Source organism: Engystomops pustulosus, chromosome 8, assembly GCF_040894005.1.
Source record: "Engystomops pustulosus chromosome 8, aEngPut4.maternal, whole genome shotgun sequence".
Classification (NCBI taxonomy): Eukaryota; Metazoa; Chordata; class Amphibia; order Anura; family Leptodactylidae; genus Engystomops; species Engystomops pustulosus.
The window spans coordinates 95,195,612-95,210,557 of record NC_092418.1 but is presented as its reverse complement, the minus strand read 5'-3'; the positions used below and the strand labels follow the sequence as shown (position 1 = coordinate 95,210,557).

Below are 14,946 nucleotides of genomic sequence, written 5' to 3'. Positions count from 1 at the left end.
GTCTGTCTCGCTGATTTTTGGGCTCTGGACATTGGATGATAGTATTTATAGAAAATACACAAATGGGCCTGGCTGCCGTGTAAGATGGCCGCGTGAGGAGAGCGCTCCGGCTCCACCATCCCGAGACAGCGGCAACCCGGGCGACTAGAGGGCACAATGCCCAGCAAAATGACCAGCTCCCTTCCCTCCTCCGCAGGGAGAAAGCGAGGAGCGAAAGAAACAGGAGGGAGGCAGATCGGGCATTACTTCCCCCCGGACCCGCCGCGCAGCGCCACGAGGAAGAAAGATGGCGCCGCGGACCAGACCTCTGCAGGCAGTAGCGCGCCGCACGGTGCCCTGCCGCAACGCAAGCCACAAGTAAGCCCCCCTTCGGGGAACAACTCACCAGCCTCCTTTGATGTCCCGGAGCGCTGGAGTATTGATTCTGGCCCTCCCCGGGCACCAGCTCACCCATCTCCCCCTCAGACAGAGGAGGATTTCAGTATGCCTCCACTGCTCCTCCACTCAGAGGAGAACTCACTGGCCTCAGCGTCTCCCCTGCAGGCTGCTGAAGACTCCTGCTCACCTACCAACAGCCCAGCAAAGCAACGGGTGAAGAAGCAGGACTCAGTACCTTATCACCAGGTGAATACTACACCCACTCACCAGCCTGACTTTTTTACAACATTTCAAGCCACAGACAAAACTGTGTCTGAACATACACTTATGGCTATGCTAATGGCACTGCGATCCTCCCTGCACACTGACTTGTCTGCTCTCATTAAACCTATTCAGACCTCAATCACAGATTTAGGGGAAAGAGTGTCACACACTGAAGATAAGCTAGCATCCTTTGTTGAATCACATAATGAGCTAGTTGATGCTCACAATGCAGTAGAGGCTACAGTCTCATCTATTCAAGCAAAGCTTATTAATAATGAAGACAGAGACAGACGTAATAACGTCAAGATAAGGGGGATCCCTGAATCGATTCTTGCCTCTCAGCTTAAAACGTACGTCCAGCAATTAACCAAATCTCTCATCCCTGATCTTGCAGACTATGAACTAAGCATTGACCGTGCTCACAGAGTGCCTAAGCCTGATAACCTACCAGATACAATACCTCGAGATACTCTGGCTAGATTTACATTCTACTATGTCAAAGATCAGTTGCTTGCACATTCCAGAAAACTCGACAAACTTCCAGCGCCCTATGAACCTATCAAGCTCTTCACAGACCTGTCAGCGGCTACCCTCCAGGCAAGGAAGGGATTTGCCCCTATCACTTCTACACTGAGAGCAAACAACATCCCTTACAGGTGGGGCTTCCCCACTAAAATTCTAGTCAAGAGACAAAATGCAATTGTTGCAATTAACAGCATAGAAGACGGTATGGCAGCCCTGGACTCCTGGGGAATTCCCAGACCTGACCCTCAGCAAACGGCATCTTCAAGCAACCCCAAGCGCCTAGATCCGGAATGGAGGAAGAAGGGACACACCTGAGAAAGAAAAGGTGGTGGAGCCGACCTCAATGTCCTTACGTTTCCACAAGGACAATTTTCCCCCAGTGTGGTACCTATCTAAAACGGGTACGAAACCTCTTGTTTACCCTTATGTTTTTATGCATAGTTATAGAGTTTGGTAATGTTTGCCCATGTCATTACTGTCTATTTCCCACTAAGGTTGTTCTAAGAAAGCTATTGCTTATTAAGGAGAATAGGAATTTACCTTATAGCATGTTTTCTAATTATACATTATGGCAGTATCTGTACTCTCACTGAATGTAAAGGGGCTGAATAGTCCTTTCAAGAGATCACAACTATGGAATGAGGTGAAGAGGCAAAAAGGAGATATTGTTTGCTTACAGGAGACTCATATCTGCTCGGCAAACCCTCCCAAAATCTACCATGCGTCCTTTCCGCATATAATCTTCTCCTCCTTCCATAAAAAAAAAAGAGGGGTCCTCATTGCTATAAAATCCTCTTTAGCGATAGATATACAAAGTTCCATTATAGATCCCCAAAGTCGTTATATAATCCTGGTATGTAAGATAAACAACATACAGTATACAATAGTTAACATCTATGCACCCAACAATAAGCAAGGACCTTTCCTCAAAAGACTCTTTAAAAAAGTAGCAACTGTTAAACAAGGCTTCTTAATAATGTGTGGAGACTATAATGCAATTAACCATCCTCAGATGGATACTACTTCTACTACCCCATCTAGATCCTTTACTCTTAATCGCTTGCTGTGGGAAAATGATTTACATGATATATGGCGCATTCAACACGCAACGGAAAGGGATTTTACATATTTCTCCCCTAGACATAAGACATATTCACGCATTGACTCCATAATAGTAGACAGGCGTATGATAGACCAAGTAGTCTCTTCGGAGATAGGAGTTATTCACTGGTCAGATCACGCACCGGTTAAAATCAAAATTATGGATAAATTCTCAGGCTATAATGATTTTATCTGGAGAGCCAACATGTCCACAGTAGCACAGACATTACACTCAGCCCGTATGGAGAATGCTCTTCGAGAATTTTTGAGATTTAATGATAATGGGGATGCTAACATTTTTTCAATCTGGATTATGATGAAAGGATTTGCCCAGGGTGAATTTATAGCTATAGGCAGTGCAATTAAAAAAAAAAGAAATAAGGAAATAAATGATACCCTACTAAGGATACAACTACTAGAAGCCCAAAACAAGGCGGCCCTTTCACAATCTGTAATCCTAGAATTAAATAAATTACGTCTTCATTTAAGAAATCTCATGCTGCACACATACACCCACTCACTCCAGAAATTAAAACTAAGACACTATTCCCAAGATCAAAAAGCTGGTGCCATGCTGGCTAGAAGGCTAAAGCAAAGAGCACTTAAATCAAAAATACCAAGTATGCACCATCCACTGACAGGGGAAAAAATTATCGCCCCTAGAGATATTGCAAACGCCTTTATGGCATTTTACTCTGGATTATACAACCTCAGAGAAGATGAAAATATAAAAGTCCCCACACAGACTGAAATACAGACATTTTTAGATAAACTATCCCTACCCAAAATATCTCCAGAACAGTTGACCTCCTTAAACGCCCCAATTACTGAAGCTGAGATAGCTAAAACAATCAAATCTTTGCAAAGCAATAAATCCCCTGGCCCAGATGGACTCCCAGGAGCATTTTATAAAAAATTCTCCCAAGCATTAACGCCATATTTAAGTAGAGTGTTTAAAGAAGCAGCGACACAAGGAGCATTCCCGGATAGGATGCTGGAGGCGTTAATAGTCACCATCCCAAAGCCAGGCAAACCCACAGATAACACAGCAAATTACCGCCCTATCTCCCTGCTGAATGAAGATGTTAAATTGTATGCCAAACTTCTAGCCAATAGGCTTAAGAAAATCCTCCCTTTCCTAATCGCACCTGACCAGGCAGGATTTACCCCAAACCGTCAAGCCTCAGATAATACACGCAGATTAATTAACCTTATGCAGATATGCAGGAAAACCCCAACTACGTTTTTAACAGTCGACGCAGAAAAGGCGTTCGATAGGGTGAACTGGGAGTATGTATTTATGACACTACATAAATTTGGAATAGAAGGCCATATGTTTATGGCTATTAAAGCATTATACTCCGCACCATCTGCTAGGGTTTTTGTAAATAGTACTCTTTCAGACAAATTTACCCAGTCGAATGGCACCCGGCAAGGATGCCCGCTCTCGCCCATCATTTTTGTGATCTCAATCGAACCATTTGCAGAAGCCATACGTTCACACCCAGACATAACAGGTATTACAGTAGGAGGTCAGGAACATAAGATCGCTTTATTTGCGGATGACATCATATTAATGTCCACCTCTCTAGAAAAATCCCTACCATGTATATTTCAACTAGCTCAAGTATTTGGCTCCCTGTCCTACTATAAGATTAACAACACCAAGTCACAGATCCTCCCAGTGAATATATCACCTACCATCCTCACTAAGTTAAAATCCCAATTTAATTTGGACTGGCAAACAAAACAAGTCACCTACCTAGGAATAGAACTAGCTTTTCCAATTACAGAACTATACAAGTCAAACTTCCTCCCACTAATAGCAAAAATAGATAAGGAGCTAGCAGATTACTCCAAACACTTCCTCTCCTGGTGTGGTCGCATCGCATCATATAAAATGATGATACTCCCTAAATTCTTATACTTATTCCGAACTCTCCCTATCCCCATCCCAGAATCCTTTTTTAATATAACAAGAACACAACTTAGTAAATTTATCTGGCATAATAACAAGCCTAGGATAGCTCATAAGACTTTAACAAAACCAAAAAAGGTAGGAGGCCTTAGTGTTCCAGATCTCAAAGATTACTATTTAGCAGCAGTCTTAGACCAGCTATATTTCTGGTGGAATGAAGAAATAAACATGACCTGGAGAGGACTTGAGAGTAGCTTCATCGGCCAACCCCTCTTGTTCCGCCTTTTAGACGGAATATGGCACAAAACCTCTAATCCATCTAAACTTGCTACAATAATAGCTTCAGATTCAGCCTGGCGAAAGCTGGTGGCCACGGAAACAAGTAGAATCAAACTCCCTCTACACATAATACCTTTAGAATATCTGGAATACAGGATACCAGAACTGGACCTTTCCCACTGGCGAGCACATGACCTAAAAACCCTTGCAGACATAACAGACGGAGATAAAATCTCCCCTTTTAGTGAGCTAAGCAAAAAGGCAGGTATACCAGATAGAGAAATCTTCAACTTCATGAAGATCAGGAGCTTTTTACACTACAATGACCTGAAAGCTTTGAATATCCATAAACCAGTGCTTCAATACCTCCAAAACACCTCATTGAAAAAGAAAGGAATAACCCTTTTTTATTCACTACTCAATAACAGACAGGAACTCACTAAACTCCCCTACATGTCCCACTGGGAAAGAGATTTGGACATTTCTTTATCCATTACCCAATGGCAAAAATCAATGGTCCTCACCTACTCCTCCTTCCGCTGCGTGACACATCAAGAAGCTATAATTAAATCTCAAATGAGGTGGTACTTCACACCATCACGATTGCATAAGATATTCCCATCCACCCCCCCAGGTTGCTGGAGGTTGTGCGGTCAGAAAGGAACCCTTATACACACATTATGGGCATGCCCTAAGATTCGTGCCTTATGGAAGGGGGCCCACTCCATAATAGCTAGACTAGGTGTCACAGAGAATCTCGACACTCCAGAGAAATCTCTCCTTCTTATTGACATAGATAAACTCCCCCCTACAGTTAAAACAGTAGTGGCACACATACTGATGTCAACTAAACTAATTCTGACTAGACACTGGAAGGAATCGACATGTCCCTCCTTAAGTGAGATCACCTCCCAAGTCAATACAAACTACGCTTTTGAGAAGGCACTTTCATATCAACACAATTCTCTAGCCACCTTTACGAAACAATGGGACATCTGGACAACCTCTAGCCACTTTCAAGAATGAACAACCTTTCCCCTGTTATAATTGGGCACAGTTTTACACCCCTGGTTTTTGATACATATGTTTATTATTGTTTTTATTTTGAGTTATTTTTGTATGAGAAGAATACAAAGCATACCTTGGAAATACAGGAAATCCCAAATGAGCCATCACTGGTGATCTGTAACACTATGGACTGATAATAGTCATAATGCAAGAATTAACCCATTGTACATTTAATGTCAGTGAAAGGGTGAAATTGCACTTCCAGAATTATTTATATTACAATCACATGTACATGTTAAAAAATAATGTATATATACTTTGTAACAAGTAAGACCACATGTAGGTCTATTGCATGTATGCTTCTCTTTTGTTCAATAAAATGTTTAAAAAAAAAAAAAAAAAAAAAAAAAGTCAAAGCAAGTTCCTGCATCACATAACTGTGTACTATGTTGAAGAAAGCTTCAAGCAGATAAATGTGAATAATATTAGTTGAAGGGTTAGGCGTTTTATTTAAAAGGGATGAGGTTCAAGATATGGCAAATTGCACCAGAATTTTCACACAAAAAGAATATTTTATACATTTAAACAGAACTTCACATAAAAGTGTTGGATACTTAAATAAAATTTCTTATCTGTGCCAAAAAAAAAAAAAAAAAAAAAAGAAAATACACAAATGTATTTAAGGAATTTTGCAGAAATTGACAACACCCTCTAGAATCACAAAGGATGATACTCACTTACTGGACCCAACTTTGTGTTATGCTATGTTTTATATTAGGACCCATTGCCCCTACTCTCCCCGATAGAATTAAAGGAAATCTACCATCACAATCTTCTTATATTTTTTATCCATGGCCTCCTTCCTTATAAAATATACTTTTACAATTATGCTAATGAGCCTAAAGGGCCAACTGAATCCTACAGTCTAAGTGGTTTCTTGGTGAAGTTGTTTTTAAAAATATATCCATTGTCTATAACAATATATTCATTCCACTTAGTATGAACGCCATCTACTGCCCATAACTGGTATTACAGATGCATAACACCTGCCTGGAAAAGAGATGTTTAGATTGACCAATGATCTGATGTTTGATAAATATGAATCCGATACGGTCACAACGCCTTTGGTTGGATCTCTCGACTCTCCTCCCCCCAGGTGAAGTTTCAATTAGACTCCATGGGGGTCATTTACTAAGAGCCCGATTCGCGTTTTCCCGACGTGTTACCCGAATATTTCTGATTTGCACCGATTTCCCCTGAATTGCCCCGGGACTTTGGCGCACGCGATCCGATTGTGGCGCATCGGCGCTGGCATGCACTCGACGGAATTCCGGGGGGGGGCGTGGCCGAATGAAAACCTGAGGGATTCGGAAAAACCGCGGCATTTAAAACAAAAAATCTGTCGCGGAGCTTGCACTTACCTTCACTCAGCCTGGCTCGGGGGAACTCCAGTGCGTTCCGATGCTCTTCAGCGCAGCAGCGCCACCTGGTGGACGGCGGAGGAACTACCTTAATAAATCCCGGCCGGACTCGAATCCAGCGCAGAGAATGCGCCGCTGGATCGCGAATGGACCGGGTAAGTAAATCTGCCCCCATGTGGCTGGAAAGTTCCAGAGACAATGGGGGTCATTTACTAAGGGCCCGATTCGCGTTTTCCCGACGTGTTACCCGAATATTTCCGATTTGCGCCGATTGTACCTGTATTGCCCCGGGATTGTGGCGCACGCGATCGGATTGTGGCGCATCGGCGCCAGCATGCGCGCGACGGAAATCGGGGGGGCGTGGCCGAACGAAAACCCGACGTATTCGGAAAAACCACCGCATTTAAAAACCGAAAAAGTGTCGCTTGGGGAGCGCTTACCTTCACCTGGTCCGAGGTGGTGCATTCCGGCGCGATGAGATGACTTTCAGCGCAGCAGCGCCACCTGGTGGACGGCAGAAGAACTACCTTCATAAATCCCGTCTGGACCCGAATCCAGCGCAGAGAATGCGCCGTTGGATCGCGAATGGACCGGGTAAGTAAATCTGCCCCCATGTGGCTGGAAAGTTCCAGAGACAATGGGGGTCATTTACTAAGGGCCCGATTCGCGTTTTCCCGACGTGTTACCCGAATATTTCCGATTTGCACCGATTGTACCTGTATTGCCCCGGGATTGTGGCGCACGCGATCGGATTGTGGCGCATCGGCGCCGGCATGCGCGCGACGGAAATCGGGGGACGTGGCCGAACGAAAACCCGACGTATTTGGAAAAACCACCGCATTTAAAAACCGAAAAAGTGTCGCTTGGGGAGCGCTTACCTTCACCAGGTCCGAGGTGGTGCATTCCGGCGCGATGAGATGACTTTCAGCGCAGCAGCGCCACCTTGTGGACGGCGGAAGAACTACCTTCATAAATCCCGGCCGAACCCGAATCCAGAGCAGAGAACGCGCCGCTGGATCGCGAATGGACCGGGTAAGTAAATCTGCCCCAATGAGTGCTTCCAGAGATAAGGTTAGAAGCAGATGAGTCCTTGCTTAAGGACATGGCCTGCAGACATCAGTCCTGCAGCAGCTCTGATTCTTAGAATAGCTTGCCTAGGATTGCTGCTAAAGCAGCTCCTAACCTCTACAGCCTAAAGTTACACAGACTTGACTGTGAGCATCTTAGCCAAACATTATCCAACCAGCTACCTTGGACCTGGACAGATTGAACAGTTACCTTGGCCTTTTGCCTTTGCTGTGTTTGTGTTCTGAAATAAAGGAACTGTTAGGTGATGTTCTACATCTTTTGTCTGTACATGATCCCTGACTGCCGCTAACATCAAGTGCCTCCCTTCTACCATCTACCCGGGGATCCGTTACACACGTATACACTAGGAGTGCCCTATGGAGAACTATTTCCATCATATTGTGGCTTCTTCCTCTTCCTGCAATCTGCCTGCTGGATCTGCCCGGCGTGGATGAGGCCTGTTCCGCCTGGACCAAGCGACCATGACCAAGTCAGCGTTATTCTGCGCTAAAGCCAGCCTTCTAGCTCACTAGCATAATTTTATAAGTTGCTTTTTAAGAAGGAAGAAGGCCTGGATGTACGAGTAGGTTCCCCTGGGTTATAAAGATGGATTTTGATGGTCGATTTCCTCGAAAAGGGAACTTGACAACAGGTTTTACCCCACTAAACTCCCAGCCCCCTCAGGAATTAAAGGGGTTGTCCGAGAGTTATGAAAAAACAAAAGGTGGCCCGGAGGGGGCTGCTTAAAAAAATAAAAATGTACTTACCTTCTGATGCCCTCCTCTTATCCCGTTCTGCTGTTGCTCCGGTCCGCGTGCCATGTTTGTTTACATGGTGCGCGGAACAACCCCTTTTAAAACCCCTTTAATTGTTTTTTCTAGAATTCCCTCTTTTTGTGAAATCTCAAGGGTCCTATTTTATATGAGATGAGTCAAGTTTAGAACCTTCAGGTGCCTGTTTCTATAGTACCTCAAACATAGGGGGGCATGTATTATTGTATCTGCGCCTAAAATATGCCGGGATCTTTTGTTTTTTTTTGGGCGCAGAATTGTTGCGGATCATTAATAATGAGTTTGCGCCAGAAAGAACAGATGTTTCCGACTATCCCGACACCTCTGTCTTTTTTTGGCACAAATGGGCGTGGCCTAACTTTTCCACATTATGCGTCACATTTATGTGTATTTTGTCGGCATTTTTAGCCGTAATTTTTGGCGCACAATAGACCAGGAAAAAAGTGGTCAGAGGGCAAAATTAAGGCGCAGTCCATGTAAGATTTTGGTGCACATCTCATTGATGTCGGCATTTTTATGGCACATGACTGATTATTACCGTCTACCCATTATTTACATACAGTATGCGCCACTTTAATACATCGGGCTGTGCTTTCCGGGACTGATCTCCTATGCCCACAGTCGTGCTTGCGCCAGAATTAGTAAATCCCCCCCCCATAGTGTCATAGCAAAGATATAAATCTCATCTGGCAGTTTCCAAATTTATGGAACCAAAGATAAAGGCAGATCAAGATATAGTTTTTTTAAACTGTTTCACAAATCCCCAATCCTGGTGCAAACTGAAATATGAGGTGTTTATTTTTGACACCAGAATCATAACTCTTGTTACTATACAACAGAAGATAAAGTAACACTCCCACACTCCAGCCTCTAAACTTGACTCATCTCAGGCAAAATATGACTCTTCTCTGCTCATTTTGATATGACTTTAGAGTTTTTTTATAGGTAAACAAAGGGTATTCTAGGAAGGGAATTTCATTCTCTAACTGGGGGGTCTAGTAGTATAATGAGATAAAATTTGCCGACAGTTTTCCTTTAAAGCCTGGGACATACCTCCAGCTACACGGAACTATCCCCCTCAATTCCGAACATTGGGGTAGCATGGAAGGATTGCTAGAATTTACAAATCTAAGCTACTTGCTTCTGTTACGGATTACACTGAAAACTGCAGGGCATTGTGTGTGTATGTTGGTGCTATAAGAATCCAAAATCTGGGCTTCTGATTCTTTATATGAGGGCTGCGGTTATAGGTGGTGCTTGGTCCATATTTTTGAATAGTCCATATTATAAAAGCACATATAGGACTATAGTTTGGACATATGAGGAGTCCAGTGCAGGGTAAGGTGTACATTTTTTGTTACTTTGTACCATGTCTTCTTCCTGGCACACAATTACATTATTTTACATTATTTCTTTGCTTTATTAGCTTGAGATTTAGCAGCCGCTAATTAAAACCCTTTCAGCACTGGAGCATTTGTATGGCAGCCCCCATGTCTCCCCTGCGTGCACCCTGAGGGCCCACAAATGGAGAGTAAGCCAGGATCTGTTCCTGTAACTCGGTTATAGCCGGATAATTTCTCTGAGAGATGTTTGTGCAGCTCACGGCCCCAAAGCAAAATTCGTCTCCAAGATAAGCAGCAGGAGATGTCTATATATCTCCTGTAATATGGGGGGCTGACAGCATGGTAAGAGGGGGCACAGCAGGACATGCTGGGGAGCTTCCTATACTTTACATGAGTCACTGCTAGAGTGTCGGATTCATAAAACTTAAGTCTGGGTCTGTTTTTGGAAATGTGTGCCATTGCTCTATGAGATTCTACAATGTGGACCCTCGGTATGTGAAAGGCGCCCTTATAATGACCAGACTTATCCACAAGCCATTTTGCAATCCTTGAGGTGGGTAGAGATTCCCACCAATAATCTGTAATCAGTAGAGGAACCTGGCAGTAAGTGTTTAGTTCCCCCTACAGCGCCCCCAGAGGGGATAAGAAGCATTACAGAGCAAGAGATCATCATAGCAAAAAAGTTTAGAAAAAGACATCAGTCCATCAAGTCCAACCTATACATAATATTGTGTTGACCCAGAAGAAAGCAAGAATCCTCCAAGGCTGATGCCAATTGGCCCAAAGCAGGAAAAAAAGAATCCTTCCTGACCCCGAATATGGAGGTCAGAGTAACCCCCTGGATCAACAGAAACTACTGATCAATGAAAGAGAACTTCAAATGTGTACAAGGTTATACACGACGAGGGACTGAGACACAGTAAAATCTCATTGCAACAATCACCTAATAATGCAGTGAATAGTGGTCTTATAGGGGTGGTCTTATAGGGGAGGTCTTATAGGGGTGGTCCTATAGGTGTGGCCCTATAGGGGAGATCTTATAGGGGTGGTCTTATAGGGGTGGTCTTATAGGGGTGGTCTTATAGGGGAGGTCTTATAGGGGTGGTCTTATAGGGGAGGTCTTATAGGGGTGGTCTTATAGGGGTGGTCGTATAGGGGAGATCTTATAGGGGTGGTCTTATAGGGGAGGTCTTATAGGGGTGGTCTTATAGGGGTGGTCGTATAGGGGAGATCTTATAGGGGTGGTCTTATAGGGGAGGTCTTATAGGGGTGGTCTTATAGGGGAGGTCTTGTAGGGGTGGTCTTATAGGGGAGGTCTTGTAGGGGTGGTCTTATAGGGGAGGTCTTATAGGGGAGGTCTTATAGGGGAGGTCTTATAGGGGTGGTCTTATAGAGGTGGTATTCTCGAAGAACATATCCTGTATGCAGACGGTCCCCTACTTAAGAACACCCGACTTACAGACGACCCCCTAGTTACAAACGGACCTCTGGATGTTGGTAATTTACTGTACTTTATCCTTAGGCTACAATAATCAGCTATAATAGTTATCACAGGTGTTTGTAATGAAGCTTTATTGTTATTCCTGGTTCTTATGACAACCCAACATTTTTAAAAATCCAATTGTCACAGAGACCAAAAAATTGGAGTTACAAAATATGCAGTTCCGACTTACATACAAATTCAACTTAAGAACAAACCTCCAGAACCGTTGTTGTACGTAACCCGGGGACTGCCTCTATATAGAATATGAAGAAACAGAGAATCTGATTATTAGTGAAATCTTTGCCTACCTGTAACATAAGCCACTCCAAGCAAAAGTAAGATCCCTAGAGGTAATCCGGCCAGTTTCATAGAATAAGGTAATCCTGGTAATATAAGAAGCACTAATCAGGAAGTGGATAGTATAGGCATCGCATGGGGGCGTCATAAAGACAGCAAGAAATCACAGTCTGGGTATTTGCAGTATGTGATGTACAGGTCTGTGTTCATATACAGGTCCAGAACCTGCAAAAGTTCTGATAGAATGGAAAAGGCATAAACATTCTGGTCTTTTACATGTGTCGCCCTTACGGGTGCTATAGGGGGACTATATGGGGGTTTTTGGGGCTTTCTGAGATGTGAGGTTTTCTGCACTCCCATAGTTACACCATACAATTGTGTCAATTGTTGCTTGATATTGTATTATATTGTTTTATCAGTATTATTCCATAGTGATGTGTTTTTCTACCTATGTGTATATTGTATATTTTTCACTTGTATCACTACATCGCTGGAGTTTGTATTATTGTATCATGCTGCGTTTCATTGTTCTAGATACATTGTTATTGTTTTCTATGTATTTGTATGATTGTATTACACAGAGGTAGCAAAGTATAAGATGGATTTCTATACCTTATTACAGAAGACCATAAAAGCAAAGACGCTGAGTTAACCCTTTGTGCCCCAGTGTTGTCTATGCATAAACTGTTACTGGCCTACCTACATCTGTATGTTTGTATTATTGTTTTATCTTAAGTCATATTTTTTCTATTATCATGTTTTATATGTTTGTATTGTAATCTAGATGCATTACTATGCTGTTTGGGTTTGTATTTTTGTATTGTGTTTTCTTTTTTCTGGCATCTGTATTATTATATTGTATGTTTGTATTGTAATTTGTGTGCATTACTGTATTATTTTTATGATTCCATTATATTATGCAATTCTATCATTATATTGCATTTACTTGTTTTTCTATTTTTGTTCATGTATGTATATTGTAATTTATGTGTGTGCATTACCATATTGTTAGTATTATTAATTTTTAATTATTTAATTATTTTATTAGTGGATATATCTATATTATTGCATTGTACGCATTTGTATCATCATTTGTATAATAACATCATATTTGCATTAGCATTTTCTGTTATGTTGCATGTGTTTGTATTTTAACTTATATGTGTGCATTACTATATTGTTTGTATTATAGTATTGTATTTTATTACTGAATATATCTATATTATTGCATTATACGCATTAGCATCATAATTTGCATTTGCATGTTTTTCTGTTATTGTGTTGCATGTGTTTGTAATTTATGTGCGTGCATTTCTATAGTATTCATATTATCATATTGTATTTTATTACTGCATGTATCTACTGTATTGTATGCATTTGTATTATTATATTGTATTTGTATGTTTTTCTAGTTCCCTTTGTTTTGTAATTTATGTGTTTGCATTACTATATTGCATGTATTATCGTAGTGTATACTGCATGTATCTATATTATTGTATTGTATGCTGTAGCATTTGTATAATATTTTGCTTACTTTGTATCTATATTATTGTACTGTTGTTTACTATTGTATTTTATTGTTTTATTATTGTGTTGTATGCCTTTGTATCATTACTCTATATTGCCTGCGTTTGTGCTGTAATTTATGCTTGTGTTATATTGCCCTGCATGTGTCTATATTACTATATTGAACGCATTCTTATTACTATACTATATTTTTTGTAAGTTTAGTATCCCATTGTCCTAATTAGGTGAATTTAAAAAATGAATAGTTCAGGGCAATGGAAAAGTTTGTGAAAATGTAAGTGACTGCTTTATGTTATAGGGGGCATCATTATTATTTTGGGGGATACAACATGTCACATAACTTTGGTAGATGAACTCACCGATCATTCCTGTTCCTAGGATGGCATTGATCAGGTTAAACCCTGCCCAGAAGACATTACTAGAACATTTTCTATCCTCCCCATCCTCCGGAATCAGTAACTGGTTATCATCTATATCAACCTACAGGGGAAGATTATATCACATATTTATATCAGTAAGTAGATTATAGAGTTCTAGCCATGTGTAATATAATATACAGGTGGTCCCCTACTTAAGAACACCCGTCTTACAGACGGCTCCTGTTACAATTATAAATATACAGTTCCGACTTACATACAAATTCGACTTAAGAACAAACCTACAGAACCTATCCTGTACGTAACCCGGGGGCTGCCTGTATAATACATCGTAATATCATCATCGTAATATCATCACGTACCCTCTCCAGCCAAGTGTTTTGTGCCTGAGTATTCGTCATCCTTGATGCTCCTTCTCCCCCGCTATTGCTCTCTGTTTTCAGCATTCTGTCCTGTTACCATCCACTTTACCATAATTTGATGCCGCATGAAAAGCGCGGTAGTGATAGTCGTGCAGGCGAGAGTGGACTGAACCGTCCTATATATTTTGCCTTAAAGGCAATGACTAAAAGAATGATGCCCAATAAGAAGGGTGAATGGAGGTCATAAAATCGAGCAGGAAAATATTAGCCAGTGCAGATGATTGATAACATATAACTTAATAAACAGATACGGGAACTTTAAGGCTTTATGGGCTGCTTAATGTCATCAAATGTGCCCTGTCACTGTCAGCAGGAGGTCCTATTAACAGGACATAAAAATGAGACAAAACATGCAGAGTCCTGTATGTCAATGTCCCATCATATCACAGCAATCTCAGCTCTGCTGCATCTGTATTTGTAAGTGTTGGTATATTGCTCCATAAGATATGATGACTGTATACACTGTATACGTTGCTATATATGTTTTGCTCTTGTACATGGTTAGAGAGACCCCTTTAGTGTGCCCCTATGTATCTCTCTCTCTCTCTGATCCCCATATGGGGTCATTTATCTTTATTTTTCTTCCTATTTTTTCTGTCTTTTTTGAGACATTATTTTGGGGACATTTGTTTTTCGGCAATAAGAGCCATTTATCTTCTATTCCAGATGTGCTAAATGTCTCAAAAGACATTTATCATTTCAAATTGTCTAAAATTTGCGACATTCTTTGGCGCAAAAAACTCC

General features: G+C 41.6%; 1 protein-coding gene across 1 annotated transcript in view; it reads right to left on the bottom strand.

Moving 5' to 3' along the window:
• The window catches only part of SLC38A11 (solute carrier family 38 member 11), a 40,803-nt gene extending 26,577 nt beyond the window's left edge, over positions 1 to 14,226 (bottom strand). The window contains exons 1-3 of the mRNA XM_072122670.1: positions 14,143 to 14,226; positions 13,763 to 13,883; positions 11,888 to 11,962 (exon numbers count right to left, since the gene is read on the bottom strand). Of these exons, the coding sequence (XP_071978771.1) occupies positions 11,888 to 11,962; positions 13,763 to 13,883; positions 14,143 to 14,226 (280 nt within the window). The remainder of the gene's footprint in view (positions 1 to 11,887; positions 11,963 to 13,762; positions 13,884 to 14,142) is intronic.
• Positions 14,227 to 14,946: the final 720 nt, after the last annotated feature.